The 16,787-nt window shown below is 39.0% G+C and overlaps 1 protein-coding gene across 11 annotated transcripts in view; it reads left to right on the top strand.

Annotated features, from left to right (window-relative positions):
* The window catches only part of LOC136430276 (serine/threonine-protein kinase BRSK2-like), a 36,318-nt gene that overhangs the window by 14,638 nt on the left and 4,893 nt on the right, over positions 1–16,787 (top strand). The window contains exons 2-17 of one of the 11 annotated variants that reach the window (XM_066420735.1): positions 819–913; positions 4,852–4,937; positions 5,282–5,422; positions 5,831–5,947; positions 6,237–6,270; positions 7,028–7,096; positions 7,353–7,499; positions 8,232–8,266; positions 8,995–9,087; positions 10,473–10,524; positions 10,990–11,117; positions 11,621–11,727; positions 12,363–12,519; positions 13,332–13,597; positions 15,652–15,697; positions 16,343–16,466. In XM_066420735.1, coding sequence (XP_066276832.1) covers positions 819–913; positions 4,852–4,937; positions 5,282–5,422; positions 5,831–5,947; positions 6,237–6,270; positions 7,028–7,096; positions 7,353–7,499; positions 8,232–8,266; positions 8,995–9,087; positions 10,473–10,524; positions 10,990–11,117; positions 11,621–11,727; positions 12,363–12,519; positions 13,332–13,597; positions 15,652–15,697; positions 16,343–16,466 — 1,697 coding nt within the window. Of the gene's footprint in view, positions 1–818; positions 914–4,851; positions 4,938–5,281; positions 5,423–5,830; positions 5,948–6,236; positions 6,271–7,027; positions 7,097–7,352; positions 7,500–8,231; positions 8,267–8,382; positions 8,424–8,994; positions 9,088–10,472; positions 10,525–10,989; positions 11,118–11,620; positions 11,728–12,362; positions 12,520–13,331; positions 13,598–15,651; positions 15,698–16,342; positions 16,467–16,787 lie in introns of all 11 variants that reach the window. The other 10 variants (XM_066420734.1, XM_066420736.1, XM_066420737.1 and 7 more) reach the window with 10 other exon arrangements.

The raw sequence follows: 16,787 nt of genomic DNA on the forward strand, positions 1-16,787 counted from the left end.
TACCTGTGCAGATCGATTTTCAAGCCAATAGAATTGATATTGGACCTTTAATGACATGGGTGCAGGCAAGAATGGACCATAGACAATGCGTGTCATTCAGGAAATTTAGGACAGTACTGAATATTTACTTCCAAGAGACCAATGTCTATAAGAATAATGGTTATAGAATATTCAGCCATAATGCCCCCTCGTCAATTGATTTTTTTTTTACAAGACAAGGCATCATGAATTTGGTTGATTTCGTTTTTAGAATCCCCCAATTTGGATATAAAATCATCTATTCCTTCATATATTTCATGCTTGTAATAAATTGTCCATACATTGAATTCTTTTCATTTTACAATTTTAATGGAAGCACTTGTCTGAACCATATTAGATCCTGAACTTCAGTTTTGACTATGTTCAAGAATGTTCTCTGAACATTGTGCATGTTTGCTCATCTGGTAATATTACCTTATAGGACAGGAGTATTTATCACGGACTAAAGTTTCTTGTGAATATGATTGTTCAAACATTCTGTGCATGAATACAAAGATGCAAGTTCAAGGAAGCTGCTAAGTTATGGACGACACTTTCGTTCAATTTTCTCCATGACTGTTCCTGTCCAAATGTGCAAGTGACCAGAAAATCACCAATAAACTATATATATGATTGGTTTAGGACTTAGGTTTTTGACAGTTTATGCATATAATAAGTAGTAAGTATGGATGTATTCATTTTTCCTAGTATTGTAAGTGTAGGGTGTTGAAATTGGCAGCTATCTTTGATAATTGTAATGTGATATAGTTTTAATACCGAGTCTCCATTTTCATTTCCAGGTCTGGTCAAGCTGGGTGTCCATTGTGTTACAGGCAAGAAGGTGGCAATCAAAATTGTCAACAGGGAGAAACTCAGTGAATCTGTACTCCAGAAGGTAAGTGGGACAGACGTAATCTCCAAGCAGACGTAGAAAGGCAAAATCAGAACGTTATTATCCTGGTTCTACCAACCAGAGGCCTGCTGTTCTAGGCAACCGGGAGGTTGAGAAGCGCTACGATTTTTATTTTTGTTGATCTGCTTGGATATTAGAATAAACGGCCAGTGGGGAAAATCCTACTTCTCATTACTGAATAAATGACAAAACTCAAAGTGTGCACTTAACCATATATTGTTCACTACATGGTAGTTTTAGGTGGGTATAATGTTCCAATATGACCATTGGGATGCATTTTTTAGTTAACTTTCCCATACAGGTAGATATGGGTTGAAAAGGAAAATTTATTCATCGTTGATTGTATTTTTTCTGTTTTGATTGGGGCCAGTTATGGAGGAAACGAAATATTGACAAAAGTATTGATAAAGCATGCACTCACACGTGTGACTTCACCGTTATTGATTTGCATACAAATGATGTATGACCTGGCGAACATTGTGACAGTGAGGGTTCTAATGCTTCCTTCAACAGTGTGCATAGCTGGACATACAGTATAAGGAATACATACATGTATGTACTTATAAGTGTCCCTGGACCTGGTGCACTCTACATTCCCCTAGGGAAACAAATGATGTGTCCCTTGGAATATGGGTGAATGGCCTATAAAAGCAGCTGCTAATTAAAGATTCATAGTGATGGTTTGACACCCTGTCAGCAAAAATGAATGTGCATGATGGTGTTCCTTATCAAATGGACATGATTTATATGCTACCGCACAGGTGTGGAGATAGCATATAGTAAGTACTTCTGAGATACATATTATTATTATCATATATTAAGTTACTCTATGCAGGGCACGTATTGTTTCGTCTGTTTCCTGTTCTTACTTTTCTTCTGCTAGGTATCAAATACCTGTTCAGTAGGTGCCGCACCTTCAATTCAAGACCATATGACTTGAAATTTGATATGGTACAACACACATGTAACTTTGCCTATGGGGGAGGGCAGTAACTTATGGTTCATCGATATTTGTACGAAATGAATATTCTTTTACAAAAGATATTCCCTGCAAGACAGTATTGACCTAAAAACGTAATTCATCATCTTGGTAGATCAGTATAGTATGTTATATCAGTATAATCTTCTTCCTCTTTCTGTGATTTCTCAATTTGTATCTAGATGTACATATTAGGTTGTTAATGGAATACAAGCGTAGTCATGTAATGGTTATTTTTGTATTGTATTATTGCCTTACAATCGACAAGAGAAATCTTTTTTGGGGAAAAAAAGGTCAAAATCATATTGTAGAATTATGCAATGTTATCATACATGAAATTAAGGTCTAGTGGCCTTAGGGAGTGGCCATATATACAAATGTATGGACTTTGTAAAGCGCAGCACAAAGAATTGGATGGTCTACATTTTTGTGTCAAATTTCCAGCGTAGCACTTTGTGGTGATATTTTCTACAATAGGCAGATTTTCAGTAGGTAGTTTTTTGCCCCAAGGCTTAGAATTCATTTAAAAGAACATGAATTCTTTCCCTTCCTGACTGCAAATAGTGTGTAAATTACCCATTTGGGGCCCTCCTTCTCTCTACAATCCATTGGAGCCCTAATAACTTACCAGTTGGCAGGAATCGTTCCACTTTGTGTAAAATCAATTTCCTTGACTACTTGGATTGAGACATTACAGAGGAGAACGCTCCTTCATACGTAACCTTATTCAGTGTGTCTTCATCTTTCCCCACTTATTTGGATGGATCTTGAACACAGTTTGACACATACAACAATTCATCTTTCCCTTTGGGCATTCACCCTCCTCATTTTATAAGATTCAAACAGACTCTGATCCATTGTTATTCGGAGCCCCGACTGCATTATATTTTCTCTTCTCTAGTCTATGAGAGCAAAGATCACAGACAGATCACTAGATTCATGAAGTCTTAGATCACTATTTTTTCGTTTTTTTGTCTAACCACAATCCAATGTAATCATTACGCGGAGACAACACCATCTGCATTCACGGATGTAAAATTCATCGTTCTATGACGCACGTGAAACCAACACATGACGTACGCAAAATGGAGTGCATCACATGTCCATGATTGGGGTGGGGTCCAGGAGGTGAGAGATGCCAGCGTCAGTTGGCTAATTATAGCTGCAGGATCAATAATGAGCCACTGGGTCTTTGTGGTAACAACTAATCGGATGTTTTACATGTGCTCCCATCTGCCTAGATGTGAATTGTATTAAAATTTTGTATTTAAGGAATTTCTTCATTAGAGACAAATCAACAATTGTTCTCAATCCTCCTCGTTTTAATGCCTGAATATCTATATGTGCAGGCCTTGACTTGACTCGACTACATCAGAGAATACAACATAATTAGACAGACAGCTTGTCTGAACACCCAAGTTGACTTCCATTCAATGATGCACACACAGGGCATTCATCCCTTACAGTTGCTCAATCATAAGTATATATGGGTGGGATACATGAAAAGAGAGAACATGTGCTGAATTTAATTCTTCTCCCAGTCATGGCCCAGCAGTAGCCGACAGCATGGCCTTCCCAATGGGGTAATAATTCTTTATTCTCTACTCTGAGTCTAAATCTCTGGTTCATCAAAGACTGCAGTGTTTCCTTTCATTCATCGGGTTCAAGAATAGCTGTTGTTTTGGCAGCTCTAGATCTACTACGATATCTCAACAGGTCATCTGTAAAGACATCTCCCCTCCACGTTCTGGCCGCCAACCAGTCTGTCATTTGTTGTCATTGTCATGAATAAATGAAGTGGCCTGTGGGCATCTCCCGTAACTCCATCAGACATTGGTATTCACTGCCACAACAGGAGTCTGTTGATAACCGTCTAGAGCAGGAGGCATCTGCACACTCCACTCTCCACAGTTGATTACACCTTGTCATGGGTGATATGCCGGTTGATAAAGGTATGATAACAGCGGCAGGGGATTGCACTATCTGCTCCATATGTCAATATACTTATCAAACATATGATTTATCATGCAGGTAGCAGACTTTTCAGGTGTTCCTGTGGCCACGCAAATTTGCTGGCCAGTTTAACATCTTTGATGTGGTTATGGCATGTGGCAGTTTGCCAGTTGAAGTGATTCAGAATTAGGGAGTATAAAACTCGAGCCATAAATAGGAAATTGTGTCGGGCTGTACGTGAGCATTTGGCATTGGATTTGGAGCAAATTTGGCTTGCAATGACCTAAAGTGGGTGTCATATTTCAGAAATGTGTGAACACGAAAATGAAGTTGCATCACCACCTAGCATATGTCACATAAAACGTCAGGGGTTACATGGGCACCCTGAGTGTGGGAAGTCTGAATAGGAGGCACTTGAGTTTGCCTTATAATATTCTACCCTGGAAATGAGCTGGAATGACAGGAAGGAGCCATGGAGAAGTTGGAAAAAAAGCTTAAACCCAGTTATAAAGACTTTCTCCAAAGTCTAATCAGGTATACTGGAGAGGGATGCACCTGTTGTCTAATAATAGTGTCAGCTGTGCTTCAGTTTAGAAGTTTGAATAATGTATCCATGAGATAAGACAAAAGATACTGGCCATGAATATTGTAAAAGAAAATTTAGTGCCAGTGACCCAGGTACAAAGTCTCTGCTTCAACATTGAGATACATTGCATTGTGCTTTGAAAAATTGTATGACAAAATATTGATGTTCTTCTTCATATGATAGGTGTTGACAGCCACTCCATAGAGTAGGGCGTGTCTACATGTGATGTAAAAACAAGCTGTTATAGCTGTCATACATTTCCTGTTAATAAGGCTAGGATCTGTATGTGCTGCATACACTTGTCTAGCAACAATTTTGACTTTGTGTTCATTATGTAGCCACATGCATACTCTAAGAGGATCAGGCTTGTTAATACCTCACTATGTTATAATTGTTCCCTAGGTGGAGAGAGAAATTGCCATCCTGAAGCTTATAGAACATCCACATGTACTTAGGTTGTATGATGTCTACGAAAACAGAAAATACCTGTAAGTATGCACAATAGCAAGTGTATTGTGTTGATTTTTATTGTCTGTAATCAACAATATTAAGACTGGATGAGTGTTTAGATCAAAGATAGAGCAGAATACATGTCAAGCTCACTAATTGTCATCTGGTTGGAATGATGAATGTGTTGACAGGCCATCTAGCAAATATCTGAGAAACTGCATTTTAGGCACATTTCTTGTGTCTAAACTAAATGTTGAATTAGTTCCAGAAAAGTACTCAATGTATTTTTTTGTAGGCCTAGAACAGTCAGCAAGCCAGTACATTAAGCTATCCAACAGTCTAGACTGGTTTGAAGTTAACATTTTGCTCCTTTTCCTTGCAGCTATCTAGTACTTGAACATGTATCAGGAGGGGAGTTGTTTGACTACTTAGTGAAAAAAGGACGTTTGACGCCAAAGGAATCACGGAGATTCTTCAGACAAATCATCTCTGCACTGGAATTTTGTCACAACCACTCTGTATGGTGAGTCAATAGATACTGTTCATCCTTACTCTTTCTGTCAACAATTCTGATTTGTGAAAGATAAATTCCAGTAACGAGTCGGTCAAAAGTTAGAACAAGAAATAGTAATGCCTTCAGGTACCTTCGAGTTGCCAACCTAAGATTGATGTGTTAAAAAAACACATTTTCCTAGAACTATCACAGAGTGGAATTCATAATCACCAAGTGCAGTAGGGGCAATATCCCTAGATAGCCTTGAAGAACACTTGCAGCTAGGTTTTAGCAAAAGTTAGGTGTGACAGGTGGTTCAGTATGCTATAACCACGCCGTGTGCCAGCAAACCTGTTGTGTTATGCTAAATGGCGGTAATACATGTACCTGAGCTATACAGATACAGATTCCAAGTGCCCTTTTCTTATTCCTCCGCAGTCACAGAGACTTAAAACCAGAGAACCTGCTGCTGGATGAGAAGAACAACATCCGAGTAGCCGACTTTGGGATGGCTTCCTTACAAGTTGGTGACAACATGCTGGAGACTAGCTGTGGGTCAGTGAAGGAAGATATGAAATTATTTCATCTTTTTTCTTATATTTTACTACATCTACCCCTCATTGCCACAATCTTATAGCTGTTAACTTGTGGAAAGTCAAGAATTCTGACCTCTTTTGTAACTTGTGCAGAAATCAAGATATATGATATCAAGTTAAAGACTCGGACTGTGGGTAAGATGAGGTAGTGCTAGCTATGGAAATGATAAAAAATCAACAGTCAAGACAGTCTTGAATTGAAACCTGTCACCTGTGCTAGTATCAATATGACCTGTTCTTTTTCCCAGGTCACCACATTATGCATGTCCAGAAGTGATCAGGGTAAGTATCAATTAAGGATTTCATCGTCTTCTCTTCCACAAGAAGTGGTAGTTTAAAACTTTGCGCTCTGCGTTGAATAATTGATATTGTTATAGTTAGTTTAGTTAAAATCCTCCCACACCATTATTGATGTATAGGGCGGTGCCCATCTCCGTTTCATAGCCCTGGGCCACACTGTGGTGCAATCACTGTAGCAGGGGGCTAGTCCACTGGCAGTGAAGTGTGTTTAACTTCCATACTGTTTCAGAAGTATGTACCATCTTTATAAAGTCTTTGGTATGACTCAATGCGCCTCTTGTCCAGAGGTGTCCTACCTGGGGCTTGAACCCCAGTCCTTCTGGTCCAAGTAATTTGAATCAGATGTGGTGAGAGACAGAAGCGCAGACCACTACACCACAGGGACACCCCCTAATTGATATTGTATGCTGTGCAAAAATATTTCACCATTATAGATTTCTAGATATTTCTTTTTATAAAGATTTTACTTCTGCCTAATATTACCTATTTAATCAGTTTCACATTCTTCTTTTTAGCACAAATTGAATTTCATTATCTGCTTAATGATCATTGTCTTTTAGATATTGCTCAATTCAGCACAGGTTTTATATATAAGGTTGGGGTAGTGGTCCAGGAATAGAACAGACTAATAGAGGTCTAACATTATTGATATTTCAATAAGTGTTTTCTGGCCAGGTATGGTAAATCCATGTCTTAAAGTGCTTTCAGTGCTAATTGAAGTGATGTGTGTTTGTTGTAGGGAGAGAGGTATGACGGGAGAAAAGCAGACATCTGGAGCTGTGGAGTTATATTGTTTGCATTGTTAGTGGTGAGTACCAAGTCCAAGAGTGAAGAAAATGTTACCTTAATATGTTTGCTACTGTCCCAGTTTATTGGATTTTTAATCGTTTGCAAATCATCTCAGACTGGAAGGAAGGTCAAGGAGAAAGTACAGCGCAGAATTGAATGGTTGCTTCAAACAAGCTATGTTTTGGAAGAGTGTGGTTAAAACTGTACGTAATATCATATCAATGGTCCATCTTTGCCAGGCTGACTGAATTTTGTTGTTCTGTTTCCATACTCAGGGTGCCTTGCCATTTGATGATGATAACTTGCGGACATTGTTAGAAAAAGTAAAGAAGGGCGTGTTCCATATACCACATTTTGTTCCACCTGATTGTCAAAATCTGCTGCGTGGCATGATTGAGGTGGACCCAGTGAAGAGATTAACAGTGAGTACAGTGGTAGAGCAGACATGCAACCTACACACATGATGTTAGTTCAGGAGACTCTCAGTATTTCCTATTTGTCAAATAGCTAGAGACTTGCAGAGAATGTAGTCTGGTAATGAATGTCATTAGAAAACGTGTGTTTTTAATAGATTCATGAAATATTAACAAGTGGATTGCAGTAAAAACTGCTCTTTATTGAATTAGAGCAACACTTATGTCTTTATAAGATTAAGGCTTATAATTCTGTGGTCATAAAATTCCGTGTCTTTTTACTAATGATGTTTATCAATATGACTTAATGGACATACAGTCTGCAGAGTATGCTATGTCACTCTTCCAATAAGCTTTGAGAGGTGTATACTTGCAGACAATAGATATTTTTCTGGAGGAAGTCTATGAAAATAGAAAGAATGATAACAAAGCGACAAAATTGTAAGACTAAATACTTAAGTTATGGAGGTGATGTATGAAATATCTATTGAATTATAATACCTAGTACACATGTACCTGCTGTGGTTGTTTGTACAATATAGCATTTATGAAATGAGAAGAGATAGCAATTTTGAACATTGTTCTGAATGTTTGATGGAGATTGTGTTCAACGTGCGTACCACTGTTTACCTGGTGTCCCCTGTACTGTAAAGAGATTTCTGTCCAAGTTCTGTTTCACTTGGGATATTAGGGGGGCAAATGTCCCAAGAGTTACCAGCCAAATTTCTGCTTGTATTTCAGATTGAGAAAATCAAAACTCACCCTTGGGTAATCATGTAAGTACACCTGTCAGTGATCGCCCAACCATACCAACCCATACCAGTTATGTCAGTGGTCATACACATCTGTGCTCATGTTTTATATTTTCTCCCTTTGTTCCCCCCAAATACAGCTTGAACAAATACGCAACCACCAATGGTATTTAGGTCCAGAGTAAGTAATCAAATGTATGGACTGACTTCTTTTCTCACTTTTCTGTATTTTCATTAAGTGACATCCGCCTTGTCTGTCTTAAACTGCCATACATTTTTGTGTGTGTTTACTATGATTATTGTTTCTTGTTAAGTGTGTTTATATTTGTCAACATTTTCATCCAAGGTTTTGACCAATTAATTATATTTCTATAATCAAAAAAGCTAAATTCACATTGTGTGAAGGTCCTGTAAAATAATAGCAACTGTAGCAGAAAAATTTTAACTTTTAATTTGTGTCAAATTAATCATAGTAATCCCTGCTGGTATTTTTATTATGTTATGTGGTAAGCTTGTGCTATGAGATGAACCCTGATTCCAAATATCTCTGCATCTCCATGATGGAAAGGTGATTTTATGCCTAACAGCTTGGGAATCTGACCAAGATATCTACTAGAGTCAAACCATGGATGAAACCTTTTACTCACTACTATTCTTCCACCTCACCTCTTCTGCACTGTTTGAAATTTTGATAATTTTGTTGTTATTTCAATATTATGTTTTTTTTCTCCTCACATAATTATTTGTTGTAGTTTGACTGCTTGTAGTGACCCGAATCAGTCGCCAAACTTCTTCGATCAGTTGAAGCTGTCTTTGATGGAGACCTTTAGTTCTAAAAATGCAAGGTAAAATTCAAAGATTCAAGGTCAACCTCCTCAGCTCCTTCTGTTCCATTATAAGTCAATATTCTCTTGTTGCCTGTTTCTTAACTTAAAATGGTTTCAAAACAAGTTGCAGGTGACATTTGAAAGTCACTAGAGAATGGATACCTTTTGGAGGTTACGAAGTTTAGGATTCAAAATTAAGGTGCTGAGCTTCGAAATTGTTGACTGACAATTGTCAGGAGGATGCTTGTACTGTGTACTCTTTATATCCTACGTATTTGTATCAAACTGGAAATATAAAGTTGTTACTTATCATGTCGGGGTCATGTAGCATTTTTTGGAAAAGCAGAGAAAAAGCTGTCTAAAATTCAGTTTGGCCAGGTCTCATGATTGTAAATTCATGCTGTAACATCAATCATAGCGCACAAGGATTGTTGTCAGTTTGACACATGATGATGCTTGCCCCTGTAGCCTGCTTTGCCTGACTGAAGCTGATAACAAGTGGAGAGTTTGACAAGAACTTGTCATGAATAACTTGTCTTGACATGACAACAATGTAATATGGATTTAATTTTTTTACATCGTGCCTGTATGCCCCAAAGCTTATATCTAAATTTGAGCCTGATCTGTGTCCTCTCTGTTAAAGCATTGACAGCTATATTCAAAGCCTCTGCTTAAGTTTGTCAGCTCTTTCCTTCTACAAATTCTGCAGCTTGCTTTCAACTTGATGTTCTTACAAAAGGACTTAGAAATCTAATCTTCATTATTCTGAGTATGATTTTTTACATTGATGCTCTCTCCCAATCCTACCGATCTGCTTGTGGTCGGTGTCTGAGTTTTCTTTGCCACAGACTTGACTTTCCATTTACGTTTGAAGGTTTTGATTTCCATGTGTTGATGAGTCATTAGTAATGAACGTGCAGACTATTAGATAAATGTAAGCTAGCAACTTATTGCATAGGGATGTTGGGTGTATGAAATGTCCTGAGTTGAATCTTCCTACTTATTAGTGTCACCAGATACTTTAAGGGCTTAGCCTTTCCCACCTCATCTAGTTTCATGTAACTCCTAACCTCAAGTGGCTCTTTAGCCTTCTTAGATGTTGACTGATATAAAGTATAGAAACTGCCTTGATGGAAGAAGTCAATACAAGATGAAACTAAACTGTCAACAGAAAACTTGGCTTTGCTCCATTTCAGGTTTCACTTTCCTTGCTCTCTTCTAACCCCTGTGTCTTGCTTGGGGCATGCACTCTGCATCTAACTGGTTTGTTTCAGAACATTTTGTTGAATGGCCTGCAGTAGAATCCTTCAGTTAAACAGCTTGACCTTCAACTGTGAACTTGGTGGCTTTTGCCCTTGTGTTTGTCCTGTGCCCTGAGATGTTGTGTGTGTGTGGTCCTACAGGGGCAGCAGAGATCCAGACCTGGAGAAGCTGCCCAGACATCCGTCAGTGGAGGTGAGTAGAGCTGTGGTGGTGGTTCATGGGACATACATGTAATATTACTTTAGCCAGATTCACAGGTTTGGAGCTGACATAATGGTACTTCCTGTCCCTTAACTTAGCACTGTCATAATGATTGGAGTTTTCTTCTTGGAAATGAAATGCATTTGCTACAGCTGCCACACCAGGGTATTTTCGTCTGTTAGAATAGGGTGATGTGGACAAGGACAAGCATGATGTGCATTGTGTTTATTGATATCAAGTATCCGCAATGTTACTAAGATTCAACTGGAATAGCTATAACTCAGCACTAGAGTCTATAATAGAGAGACTCTTAGATCCATTTTTTAAAACTAATCTTAAAATATATTGACATTTTTTTTAAGGTAGAATAACCAGGTTAGGAAGTATTTACGAAACATTCAGTGATACTAATGATGTGAAAGCCTGGAGGAAGAATGACAATAACATGAAACCTAGTGTATTCCAAAGCAGCTACGTCCGATCCCGTCGATGGAGGACATCGACCCTGACGTGCTGGCCAGCATGAACTCCCTCGGCTGCTGGAAGGACAAGAACAAGCTCATCAGGGACCTCCTCAGTGAAGAGTGAGGAATACCACACATTTCTTCAGCACAGTTGTTAATGGAATTATGGAATTAGTGCCTGGTGGCACATGGGGGGAATTTGTTTATTGACGTAATGCAGCGACATGAGTGATAGATTGATTTGTAAATCTGTTCATCAGAATAGATTAACATCAATTTGGACTGATACACATTGTCCCTACCTTTTTCTTGGCTTCAGTGATAGATAAAGTGTTTTATAACTAATGAACTTTTATAAAACCTAAGTGTATTTTTTTAACCTTTAGCACACTGAAGTAGCCATTTGGCACCCAATTCCCAATTGGGTAAACAGAGTTATATTAGGCAGGAGGGAAAAGGTTAAACTCTGTGTATATGTTTAAAATCACAACAATTCTCATGCATCATTGTTATTAATCTGCTATGAATAGCAGCCCTATTTTGTGTGCAATATTTGCTGCCTGAAATGTGTTGTACTAGGTTTCCCCTGGAGACTTAAATAAACTTGTGTCTTATTGCCATAGGAAGAACACTGAGAAGATAGTGTACTTCCTGTTGCTGGACCGGAAGGAGAGGAAACCCAGCTATGAAGACGAAAACGAGATTCACATACGCAATAGGTGTCCATCAGGTGAACATCACGCACTTTACCTTTAGTGTTTGGCTATCTTAGCTGATATGTTCCATATTCTAATTTTGCAATTTTCTGATTGTCATAAACTTTATGTATGATATATGTCAGGGTATAGAGACTACCGGTCGAGATCCTGATCAGAGTCTCCATTGACAGAGACACTAACTAAGATGCTAGGAATGTGTTAAAGGTGATCTCCTATTTACAAATCCTGAGTTTCAAGTCAATCCATTGATCTAAAGTGACATCAGTCAAAGTTCAAAGTTAGGACTGTCTCTTAAGGGAGACTTATCTTTAGATTTGCAGATTCCGACTTGTAGAGATCCCAATCAGAAACACTGTCCACAGAGACTCTGATGAGGATATCTACTGGCGGTATCAGCAATTCTGCCAGATTGCAGTCTCTACACTGATATATACATTCATAACAAGACAGTTAACAATCCTGCACTTCTTATTGCCCATCAATGGCCCACACACCTACATACATCATAAATGACATGATCACATTACCAATTGCAATGAACTCATATATTGCACAAGAAATGTTCAGCTGCTCAATAACTGATACCAACATGTAGCTTAATACAATTTTGCCCAATTGTGATGAAGGCTCCTTATCCTGTCCCCAGATGATCCACCAAGAAAGAGAGTGGACTCTCTCTCCTTGAACGGCAGGCGGCGCCCGGAGCGCGGCCTCTCCATGGACGCATTACACAACGGTACAGGCTCTCCGCCCATGTCGGCGAGACGAGCCATTGAAATTGCACAGCAGGGCCAGAGGTACCGGTAATTATTCCTTTCCTCCCTACCCTGAGTCTTACCCTGGATGGACCCCGCCAAGTAACCTTTCTCATTCTTAACACACACATCAGCCTCCTCAAACCAAACTGTCGGAGCAACAGTCACCTTCTGAGCAAGAAGGGTCTGTGCTCCGCAGGTCTGGGTTGAGATCCACACATCACCCTGCTGGAAAGTAGTCCTTCAAAGGGTCATTAGCACAGACTGTACAGACCCTTGGGCTGTCAGGGTTGTGTGAAGGTCTTACGTGACTCTGAGAAGGAATTCCCCACATGTAGAGCCCAGTTACTACCATAGTTAACCATGCAGGCTCCTTTGTGTCCCCAGCAACATTTTAATGATTACTAATGAGACTAATGTTCAAGGACTCTTGTGATTCACAGCTAACTACTTATTAAATGCCTGCATTGTAAGCAATAGTACTGAGATCATGTAAACACTTATACTGTATAATACATGGATATTAATTTCTAGCAAACAATGAGTTTCAACATTTGGCCATAAATGACTTAGATTTATGTGAGGGGTAGGCAGGAATGATTGGCTGAAAATGTTGTTACAAGGTGAGAGGAGGATAGCAAGGGTAAGATTTTTACCCAGAATGAAGTTCTGTAGATCTTAAAGCTGTTATTTCAAGTGTTTTCTTATTGGCCTACATATAGTCTTTTGGAATTCCTTAGAGCTCATGTTGTGACGACCATAGCTAGTCTGTGCTCAGTCATAGATATAGTTACAAATAATATTGTGCTGAAGATTACATTATTTGCAGGCTCTTATTCTTGTTTTTCTTTATTTTCCAGGTCACGCAGTTTGTCGACGACACCCATGTCGTCCCCCTACCACAGCCCCAAGGTCACTCCCCAGCACACCCCACACCACACACCAAAGGGAAGTCCGCTCCACACCCCTGTCCACACCCCACGGAACCTCACCCCCACGTCCAGCCCCACCCCCACTCCCCCGGGGAGCCCCGGGATGGGGGGCCAGGCCGAGTGGAAGAGGAGGTTAACCACGATAAAGAACAGCTTCCTGGGCTCCCCTCGCTTCCACAGGAGGAAGCTCCAAGGTAGAATCAAGTTGTGGACACAGATTGTGTGGGAATGTTCTTTGTGTCCTATTTTCATGCATCCTTTCACTAGATTATACAACTTCACATTCACACAGTATGCCATTTCACATTAGGACAGTGAGGGAAAGATTAGGCATTCCATACCTGCTGATCTACAAACTACGATCAGAAAAAAATATGCTTGTTGATGTCCTAGAATTATATATATCTGTGACAACTTTTGAGATGTCCTCAACAGTTAACTAATGTGTCGACTATATATGTATAGAATGTCATTGTACCAAAAAGGAATTACAATGTAATTCAAAAGTGTCACTGTGGTCTATCGTAAGACCAGTTTAGTACACATACAATTTCAATGCTTGGGGGACAAACCAACGGAGTCACTTTTGTAAATAAGTAAACACATACTGTATTAATTTTCTTTGGCTGGGTTGTTTGCATGCTTGATGGCAAGAAGAAATCAGTTTTACGAGACATATAACTTGTTGAACTTCAACTTGTTAGAGAGGACAACAGTGCAGGACAACATACTAGTATCTAATTTGATCAGTCAATTCTACTATGAATTATTCTTTGTCCTGGTTCATTTTCAACACTTGTATGTGTACTGAATCTATTAAGTAGTAGCATGCCTTTCATATCACTCTAAGACGTATAATGATTAGTTTTTTGCATGTGCTATGTAGAGATTAGTGTTGGGTGCTTAGAAGGAGGCGCTTAATGTATGATTACGTACACTGTCCACTCACTTGTCATCTCATTCCATCTCTGTTTCACTCTCTCCATCACACTGTGAGCTGTTGGTACTGCTTACTTTGTCTTCTCTCTTTCAAGCAGACGCATTCTATAACCTCATGAACTGGCAATGTAAGGCCTTTCACTTCCCATCTTCTCTTGAAGTGTCTTCAGTTTAGGTTCCCAGTTTCTCCCTGTACCTTACTCTTCTGACACTTCTCACTTCCTTTCTCGCACACTGTTCTTCACCTACATTTTACACTTTCATTGATAGTGACCCACATTGATGCTTTTTCCTTCTGAATGTTTCATGGCATAGATTGTTTAAAATTGGCTTAGATTGAAACATCATTGACAAATTACATGTAAAACCATTTAATCGTCAAATATTGTTGCATTCAAAATATTCTCTGCGAAGGTGAATTAGATGAAGGAAAAAAAAGAGACTCAGTCCAGGGTGCGAAATACCTGGTTGCACGTTGCACAGTGCAACAAGATTTCGGTTGGTGCAAGTTAATTCCAAACCCAGGTAGCGCAGTGTGCAACCTTATATTTTGAGCCAAAGATCTCAATCGGAGCCCTGGAAGCTCACAAAAACACCGTGTCACTCTCATAAAATTCGGTAAATCTTCAATTGAAATAAAGAAATCAACCCCTTTTTCGTTTTAAACCATCAAAAACCCTTCATAGATCGTGGAATTTGAGCTGAAAAAGACGAAAACACACTGCCCTCGGCTAAACAAGATGTTGTTAGGTCAATGGGAACACAATACTATCTAATTTATATTTTGAAATATTAGTAGTATTATACGCTACATACGAGCTTGATTTGAAGAAATTGGTGAATGTTGCTGGAGCAACCTGAAATTTGGATGTGCAACCTAGCCTTTGCCCTAGGTTGCAACATGGGCAACCTGGCTCAAAAAAGTATTTCGCACCCTGTCAGTCCCGAACTTTGAATTGTTGCTGTAATTATACAAAGTTAATTTGTCCAGTCTCTCTGTGGATAGGTGGATGGTTGTACCAAAAGTGGGGTGTTCACACAGTCCAAAACTTGATTGATGGACTCTAGGGACAACCCAATCACACAACAGTATTAGTGCTGCTTACATGGCTCCACACAATTACTGTATTTAGGAAGATGTACTACATTGTATATTGATTTTCAAAGGTCAAACAGAATATTTTTCTTTCTACATAGAGAGGAGAACCTTTCTTTGCCATGCAGAAATGATTTTCAGGCCCTTCAAAACAAACCTTTCATAGCAGATACCTAGTCCTGATATAGAAACTTGACTTTTTCTTAATTTCAGTTCCAAGTGCAGAAGAGATGTCTCTGACGCCGGATAGCTCACCTGAGTAAGTTCAGCTTAACTTTTATAGTTTGTTGCTTTAGCTGAGTGTACTTTGTCTCCAAATGTGTCCGTGCATGAATGTAGTACAATATACCTATGATGGAGACTTGACTTTTCATTACATTTTCAGTGTAAAGATACAATGTAGCAGGAGAAGTCATACATGTCATTACACTGGAGTAAAATTCTGTGGCTGCGCCTGTCTGTCTACTTGTATAGCCTAGGGACCTCATACTTGAATCATACATACATGTACCTGTGTCCCTTATGAAGGTTATCAGGTGATTAGATTTTAAAGAGGGCAATCAGGTATTGTGATATTGTTTCAGGTACAAAATTTGTGATCAATTTGTAACTTAGAATTATGTATTTGTTGTTACATGAAAAGGTCAGTACTTACTATAATAATCAGTAAACAAGAATTTGTTTTTCCAAAAGTCCTGAATTATAAAGAATATTTACCTTACAACTGACATTTGAATACATTTTTTACCTTGTAACCTACTGATTGTGTAATTTGGGTCTTTTCTCCCAAGGTTAGCCCTTGACAATAGCAATAAACTAGTTGGGCAACCCTGGCTGTTTCATGTATGTATGTTTCAGCCAAACCAATACCTCAATAAACTGACCTTTGAATGTCTGTTTGCAGGATGACGAAGAAGTCGTGGTTCAGCAGTCTGATTGGCTCGGACAAGGAGGAGACGATTTTCGTGGTCATCAAAGATCGACCAATCAGCACCATCAAGGCTGATATAGTCCATGCCTTCCTGTCGGTACGACCTTTTCTCAGACTCCCTTAATCAAGCTTACAGAATGATTATAGTCATTGTGTATGATGATCTGATGACGTGGAGGGGCTGAATGATGTAACAGAGGGTTGACCAATCAATGTGCGGGCACTAATAATTTCTGACATTTGACTTATAGTTCATGTGACATGGAATTTGTCACATGCCAGATGATAAGTAATTAAGCTGAATCTAAATCTTTCTATACAGAGTCTCACAACACAATGTACTTGTACGTGACTTTTTTTGTATATATTTCTTATGTACAAAGATTTTGCGCATTTTAGACTCGTTTCCCAATACTTC

Source organism: Branchiostoma lanceolatum, chromosome 3 (assembly GCF_035083965.1).
Source record: "Branchiostoma lanceolatum isolate klBraLanc5 chromosome 3, klBraLanc5.hap2, whole genome shotgun sequence".
NCBI classification, from domain to species: Eukaryota; Metazoa; Chordata; class Leptocardii; order Amphioxiformes; family Branchiostomatidae; genus Branchiostoma; species Branchiostoma lanceolatum.